Source organism: Ylistrum balloti, unplaced genomic scaffold (assembly GCF_031769215.1).
Source record: "Ylistrum balloti isolate Yb309-2 unplaced genomic scaffold, AGI_CSIRO_Ybal_v1 Utg370644, whole genome shotgun sequence".
In the NCBI taxonomy this organism is placed as follows: Eukaryota; Metazoa; Mollusca; class Bivalvia; order Pectinida; family Pectinidae; genus Ylistrum; species Ylistrum balloti.
This window is the reverse complement of record NW_026782392.1, coordinates 23,322-31,254: the sequence shown is the minus strand read 5'-3', so window position 1 is coordinate 31,254 and position 7,933 is coordinate 23,322. Positions and strand designations below refer to the sequence as shown.

The 7,933-nt window shown below is 33.7% G+C and overlaps 1 protein-coding gene across 2 annotated transcripts; it reads left to right on the top strand.

Moving 5' to 3' along the window:
- Positions 1 to 397: 397 nt before the first annotated feature.
- Positions 398 to 5,346, top strand: LOC132557205 (zinc finger protein OZF-like). 2 transcript variants are annotated; one of them, XM_060221700.1, is made up of 3 exons: positions 398 to 586; positions 1,611 to 2,315; positions 3,382 to 5,346. In XM_060221700.1, the coding sequence occupies exons 2-3, from the start codon at positions 1,862 to 1,864 to the stop codon at positions 4,485 to 4,487; spliced, it is 1,560 nt and encodes a 519-aa protein (XP_060077683.1). In that variant the 5' UTR covers positions 398 to 586; positions 1,611 to 1,861; the 3' UTR covers positions 4,488 to 5,346. The 2 variants fall into 2 exon arrangements, with proteins under 2 accessions (XP_060077683.1, XP_060077684.1); XM_060221701.1 differs by having other exon boundaries at positions 398 to 598.
- Positions 5,347 to 7,933: the final 2,587 nt, after the last annotated feature.

Here is a 7,933-nt window from a genome sequence, read left to right as displayed (position 1 = left end):
TTATAGCCCTTTGATTTCTTAGCACATTTATTGTGTCTTGATATTTGTTTCTGTTCCTCACTGATCAAATCTTAGGTTTCATCAAATATACTGATATGTAGATGTTCATTGCCATTGTACAAGTTGGTCAGTCATTTTATTATTATTATTTTTTGTTTTGTTTCATTTGTTTTTTTTAATAATTTCGAAATATAAGTACTCATAATTTAATCTTTAAATGAAAATAAAATCTTATTTAGGTAATCAAACTACTTTTTACTTGTGAGTCGTTGACGTATTTTACAGCAACAGGTAGGCCTGCGTGGCTGTCCTTGTTTGTATGAATTTTCTCGCGCGGTATTTATGCTAATTATCTCAGCCAAAATGGCCGCCTGTCTACGACTGCCGGGACTCCGTAGAGTGCTTTTGTCCTGGAAAGCTATTCCATGAACTGAATATTGGGTATATGGATGCAGTTTACAGCTGATGATAACGTTCCATGTAAAACTGACATTAATTATTTCGTTGGGCACATCGAAATACAAACAAAGCCTGAAATTAAATGATATCGAGAAAGGGACCAGTTGACAAAGAAATAATGACCTAGGTACTTCACCCGGTATTATTCATTTGTTATGTCGAATGAAACATTTGTTAAGTAACCTTTTACGATCAGAGATACGAATGGAATTCTCCAGGTGATTTATAACAAAATGTTCGAGTTATTGATGCACAAAACTATCATCAGACATGCAAATAATTTTAGCGAGTCCACATAATTACATGTATAATCTATCGACCAGGTGCACGTCGTTACATAAAGTTAAGTGTATTAACCGGTACAGGAACTTAGAAAATCCTCTTCATCGGACTCACAAACATGACATAAAAATTAAAATGGCAGTGAATGTAAAGGTACTTGGTAATGTATCTGAGATCTATAATTATAGAGGAGTTCCTGATTTTGCAAATAGTTATATAAAAAAAATCCTCGTAACATTAACACACCCAACTATGGTGCGCAAAATTGGTACCTTGCATAGGTACATGAACTGAAGGAAAGTACACTTGCTCTGACTAATAATAAAAAATATCCATAACATGAATGAAATTCAGTTCTCATTATCACACTATACTCGATTTTAAATTTGTAAGTGTGACTTGCATATAACTAATGTTGTTCCGATTAATCGATTTAATCGAGTATCACTTGTTTGAGATGTTTGATCAATTAATCGATTAAGAAATCTGTAATTGATCATCGTGATGTATGAAAATAGATTATTTCAACATTGAAATTATTTTCAACATTGATAAAATTACTTTTAAAAAAAAACGACATTTGTTTATATTAAAAAGTATTCTGTGCAATAAACGAATAACAAGCACACAAAAAGATGGTGTAGGTACAACAGTTTTAGTAATTACGTGAATTACTGTTAAAACATAACACAAAATACGTATTTAGACTTGAATAATATCCAAAAACAGACAATTAAGAATTAATCGATTTTAATCGATCATCGATCGGTTACACAAAGTTGATGATCGATCAGGAAATCTCAACCGATTCCCAACACTACATATAACCATGACTATTCAGATTTTGAAATGTTCTTTTCATATTGCAGAATTCAGCAAACGAGTGATCATGATGGGAAAGAACTGTTGGAAAATCTGATTTTAGTTTTAATTCATTTTTGTCAATGAATGATTAACAATGATGATGGATCAGAAACAACAGTATGACAGAAACAAATCCATCAAGATTCAAGGTGATAAGAACCATCATCTAAGTGGAATCATATGATATATTCTGTTGGCCAAAGTGTTTCACTAACTCTGATGCATTAATGAAGATCCAACCATTCTGTCTATATTGATGCATCCTATTAAAGATGATCAGAACACCCCATCTACAGTGATGAACCCTGTCAATAGAGATCCACTCACATCATCTATGCTGATGCATCCAATGAATGGAGATGCAGACATCCCATCAGCAACGATGCACCCTTTTAATGGGGGTGCAAGGATCCCATCCACAACATTAACACTTTCATTAAACAGAGAACCAAATGTTTCAATGAGTTTAGAAAGTTCTTGTGTAGATCCAATTATCTCAACAGATTCTTGTGATGTAGATCCAAACGTTCTAGTGAATTCAACACCTTTCTGTAAAGAAGATTCGAATGGCCCAGCCACACCCTCCTCTTCTGGAAATGATAGTCCTGCTTCAGCAAACTTGGATTCCTATAGATGTAAAATTAAAGAAGAAGACGTTGGTTCATCGACAGAAGTTCCAGAAAATAGCCTTGAAACCAGAGATGATGATGGTAAAATATATTTTGAAATCTCTCAGCACAACTGATATTGTTTAAACAGCAGTTAGATGCTTTGTATCTATGGTTTGTGGTAGAATGTTTCACAAGTATGAAGGAATGTAGATATATTACATGAGTGTAAAACATGAGTGAAAAATATTGATAAATTTTTATGCAAGTAAAAGTTTTTGGTAAATACATATATGTATATATATGCTGTTCAACAGGAAACCATTAGATCTAATATACATATATATCATTTCATTACTTTTTTAACAGAGAAAGAGCAAAAACTTGATCCAAGCATAATATGAATTGTATAATAATAAGAGTCAGTGATGATGAAAATGTTTGTAAAGTAAATATTCTGTTTTATCTTCTAGGGCTTTCTTAGTTATCTCCCTTTGTATCAAATTGTGAAGATTTTTTATATCATTTAAAAAGATTTGAAGAACTCTCAGAGGAGTTGGGTACTATTGAATGGTAAAATATTTTACTTGAAAGCATTACACAGAATGGTAAAATATTTTACTGCAAAGCATTACACAGAATGGTAAAATATTTTACTTGAAAGCATTACACAGACTGGTAAAATATTTTACTTCAAAGCATTACACAGACTGGTAAAATATTTTACTGCAAAGCATTGCACAGAATGGTAAAATATTTTACTGCAAAGCATTACACAGAATGGTAAAATATTTTACTTCAAAGCATTACAAAGAATGGTAAAATATTTTACTTCAAAGCATTACACAGACTGGTAAAATATTTTACTTCAAAGCATTACACAGACTGGTAAAATATTTTACTGCAAAGCATTACACAGAATGGTAAAATATTTTACTTCAAAGCATTACACAGAACGGTAAAATATTTTACTTCAAAGCATTACACAGACTGGTAAAATATTTTACTGCAAAGCATTACACAGAATGGTAAAATATTTTACTTCAAAGCATTACACAGAACGGTAAAATATTTTACTTGAAAGCATTGTATTTTATGTATGTATGGCTGTCCTCTGTAAGTTAATGAACTATTATCAATAATAAATGTCAACTATGGATTGTTACAGATGTTGAAGATCAAGGTGATGCCCAGCCAGTGCAAAGTAACAGCCAGGTTTCTGAAAAACCTCACAAATGTGATCGCTGTGATAAACGTTACCGGACAAAAGGCCTGTTAGCAACACACTACAGAGTCCACACAGGAGAAAAACCATATTCTTGCCAGATCTGTTCCAGCAGATTCACAACAGCTGGAAGTTTAAAAACCCACCACCTCAAAGTCCACAAACAGAAACTTTATACCTGTGAAGTATGTGGGAAAGGGTTTAATCTCCCTGTATCCTACCATGAACATGTGTGTGCTCATAAGGGAGAAAAACCTTATACATGTGAAATTTGTGGGAAACAGTTCAGTCGTTTAATACAAATTCAGACGCACAGCCGAACACACACTGGTGAACGACCCCATGAATGTGACGTTTGTGATAAACGTTTTAGCCACTCGGCATCCCTACAGCGTCATTACCGTATACATACAGGCGAGCGACCGTACAAATGTCAGTTCTGTGAAATGGAATTCCGTGATCAAGGATGTCTTCATAGTCATATCAGAGTTCACACAGGTGAGAAACCTTATGCTTGTAAAATCTGTGGGAAACGTTTCAGTCAGACTGGACATGTCCAAAATCATTTACTGACACACACAGGGGAAAAACCCTTCAAGTGTGATATATGTGGAAAACCTTGCTCCAGCACGGCAGATTTGAGAAAACATAAACGGGTTCACACAGGAGAAAAACCATTTCAGTGCGATATATGTTGGAGGGGATTTAGTGAAGTCAGCTCTGTAATAAAACACAAAAGAATACACACTGGAGAAAAACCATATAAATGTCCAATTTGTGGGAAAGGATTCACTGAATCAAGTTCTGTAACAAAACACATTCGTGTTCACACCGGTGAAAAGCCTTTTATATGTGACATCTGTGGTAAACGATTTACAGAAGGGGGAGGCTTGAGAGTACATCGCATGACACACACAGGCGAGAGACCTTATAGCTGTGGAATTTGTGGTAAAGGTTTCATTCAAACAGGAAATCTTCAAACTCACCTGATGAAACATGAGACTGTTAAAGAGACAAGTGTATCTGATACAGACAACTTGTGTTACTAGTTCAGACCGATACTGTACAATTTTAAATGTAGTTTTGTGTTGTGCGCCTATACATTAAAGGCTAATTTTATTGTGATTTCCATGTTGAAATGATGTACCTTCCCACAAAATCATGAAACTGTTCACAAGTAAAAGTAAAATGGATGTACTTTTCCTCAAATAATATGGAACAAGTGAAATTTGAAACAAGATAGACATATTTTCCATAAAAGAATTTATGAAACAAATCATATTTTGAAGCAAAAAAAAAAATTAGATTTTTGTGTGGAAATGATGAAACTATATGCATTCTGAAAAATTAGAAATAGAATGATTGAGGGCAGCAGGGAAAAACATCTTATACATAGTAATAACTGGTGTTTTCTATTGCATTTCTTTTATCCTGTGAAAGGCCAAAGAAAGGTCAGGGGTCAGAGTACATATGTCATTCAATGAAAGAAGCACCTGTTGACCAGTTATGCTGAGCTACAGATTATGATTAATACTTTTTCAGATTTTACTTAATACCTCGTACTTTGATGTTGTATTCACATAGGTAAGATTTTATGTCTCTTTGAATGGAATTTTACATTACATCAATAATACTTGGATTTTCTTTATCTAAACTTATTTTTAATGAAGTACAATTTTGAAATTAATGGGTTGGCTCTTGCCAGCTTTTAGAGATTCACATCTTCATAAGGCAACATACATTTTTAATCTTTGTTTTGTACTTCACTTCTGTTTCTGATATAATATAGACCTGTGGATAACTGTTACAAATTGTAACCAGCTTTATCACAAATTTGAACTTTGCATTTGTAAACAAATAAAGATGTATAAATAAAAGAAAGATAAAAACAGATATATTGACACAAGAACTGAGTTTTTCATTTTTTAGTGGTTTTTTTCTACATCTCACTTCACATTCTTTTTACTCCAGAAGGTATTCAGATTGCCTTATATCTGTGGTGAGTTGTCTGGCTGACAGGCAGCCATCTTGGAATCTGAAAAAGTAAGTTTGTTAAATTACTATTTCTTCAGAAGAACTTAAAGGGTCTCAATCAGATTTTATGTGTTGGTTCCTCTTGGTCTCTAGTTGTGTCCATTGAATTTGAGGCTTGATCAGAAAAACACAGTTACCAACAGGCAGCCATCTTGGATTTTGATGAAGAAAATTGTGATTGATGTCTTAAGAAGTATAAGATGGATCTTATCAGATTTCATATGTAGGTTCCCCTTCATTCCTAGCTGTGATTGTTTAATTATGCGATTGATCAGAAAAATAAAATGACCAATAGGTGGCCATCTTAGATTTTGACACTTGTTGTGTAACCTCTACAGATATATTCTGCTAATTTAACATTAAATTAAGTCTACATAATTATTTTCACCATGCATATTGTTTGTGTCCAAGATCACTACCAGTCTGGCATCGAGTTGTTCACATCCCCCTCCTCTCTTCCCCATCTCTTTCTTTCTCTCTCCTCCATCTCTCTCTCCCTCCCACAATATTTCTTTCTCTCCTCCCCATCTCTCTCTTTCTCCCTCTCCGATATATCTCTCTCCCTCCCTCCCTCCCTCATATATCTCTTTCTCTCCCTATCCATTTCTCTCGTTCTCCCTCTCTGATATGTCTCTTTCTGTCCCTACCCCACATCTCTCTCCCAATTCCCAATATATCTCATTCTCTCCCTCTTGGATATATCTCCCTCTCCCTCCCCCATACCCATGGTAATACTCAATTAAATTTAATGTATGAATCAAACTAAAAATTGCCATCATATATATATATATTTTGTAAACTCTTAAATCTTGTTTAATTTTGAACTTGAAGAAAAGAGTAGCTGAACTGTGTTAAGATTTTTCTCTGAGCTGTTTTAAGATGTCAGTTTAGGATTCACCGATTCATTTAATCTGACTCCAGTTTTGGACTTACCGATTCCTTGCAACTTCTTTTGTTTGTGCTACAAATATATAGATATATTGTAAATTCTTAAATCTTGTTTAATTTTGAACTTGAAGAAAAGAGTAGCTGAACTGGGTTAAGATTTTTCTCTGAGCTGTTTTAAGATGTCAGTTTAAGATTCACCGATTTTTTTATTCTCAATGCAGGCCAGGATATCCAGGGCGTCGAAACCAATAGCATATTAGAATAATGTTCGTTTGTCATTATTTGATTTACAAGCTTAATATTCCTTTGTGTCTTGTCATTTTTTTATTGTCTGTAATGGTATATGTTCTGTGTATATTGCCTTGGCTTATCTATGTGTCTTGTTTTTTTAATGTTGGTATTGACTGTCCCCTCTTACCTGCTTTGTCCGTCTGATCGTAGTATTTGTCTTATCAGTCTTGCCTGTCTTTTCTTGTATACACATGTTGACTTGTCTATATTTTTGTCCGTCTGGTGTTATCTGTTTTGTCTTGTATAGTTTGCATTTTCGAAGTTCGCTCATATTTTTTTTTCTTTCTTGTCTTTTCTGAATATTTGTATTAATTGAAAAAAAACACACTGCTTAATTAGTTTATTTTCACTTTCAAACAATAATTGATTGATAAATGACAAAAGAATAAACAATTAACAATGTTTTCTGTGTTTCTTTTCTTGAAAGAGTAGTTCGAAAATGCCATGTCTCTCGCATTGTTTTTTAAAAAGAGAACGAATATTGATTTAATTCCAAAAAAAATTATTGACATAACATCAAAGGGATTAGACAGCAGGCTTAGAGCCTATATAAGTCTTCTCCCAGGACTACACATTGGTCATATACAGGACTTACATACTAGTAAACAGTTGAAAAAATAATTCATACACATCTGCATACATACATACATACATGCATGCATGCATACATACAAACATACACACACACACACATACTGGTTTTCCTTACATCGAGAGGTACCTTTCATTACACTGACATACCGAGATATACTATTTCCCAATGTTTAAGGCATAATTTTCACACCTGAAACTAAAGACCAAATTGTTCTGTTTATGAAAAATTATATATGATGGCATATTTCTGCCACCACGCATCTTTTTGCGGCGAGATAATTATGTTGACTTAATTCTTTTAGAAGTCGACTTAGCGTGATAACTAAATCAACTTGTTACGATAGTTAAGTAGACTTGGCGAGATAATTATCACGTTAGCCAGGCAGAACTATCTAGGATTTTCATTAATGGAACTGTTACGTTAGCTGCAGTGTTATCGCGGGGTTACCCTTTTAACATAATGCGTTTTCCCTGTGTTAATAGGGTAACCCTTTTAACATTATGCGATTTCCCTGTGTTAATAGGGTAACCCCGGGGTAGCCCTTTTAACATAATACTGAAGAAGCAAGTTAGTAAAGTCGGTGGTAAATATATTATTCGGGATAAAAATATATGATACACAAAGAAAATCTAATTGGAGATAGGCTGATTCATTGTATAAATATTTGTTTTAGGATTTTATGTTGTC

What these genes read in the sequence shown, in the direction of transcription:
- LOC132557205 (XM_060221700.1), top strand. Translation starts at nt 1,862, where the DNA reads ATGCATCCTATTAAAGATGATCAGAACACCCCATCTACAGTGATGAAC. An exon ending in TGAAACCAGAGATGATGATG is followed by an intron (nt 2,316 to 3,381) that starts GTAAAATATATT and finishes GGATTGTTACAG; the next exon opens with ATGTTGAAGATCAAGGTGAT.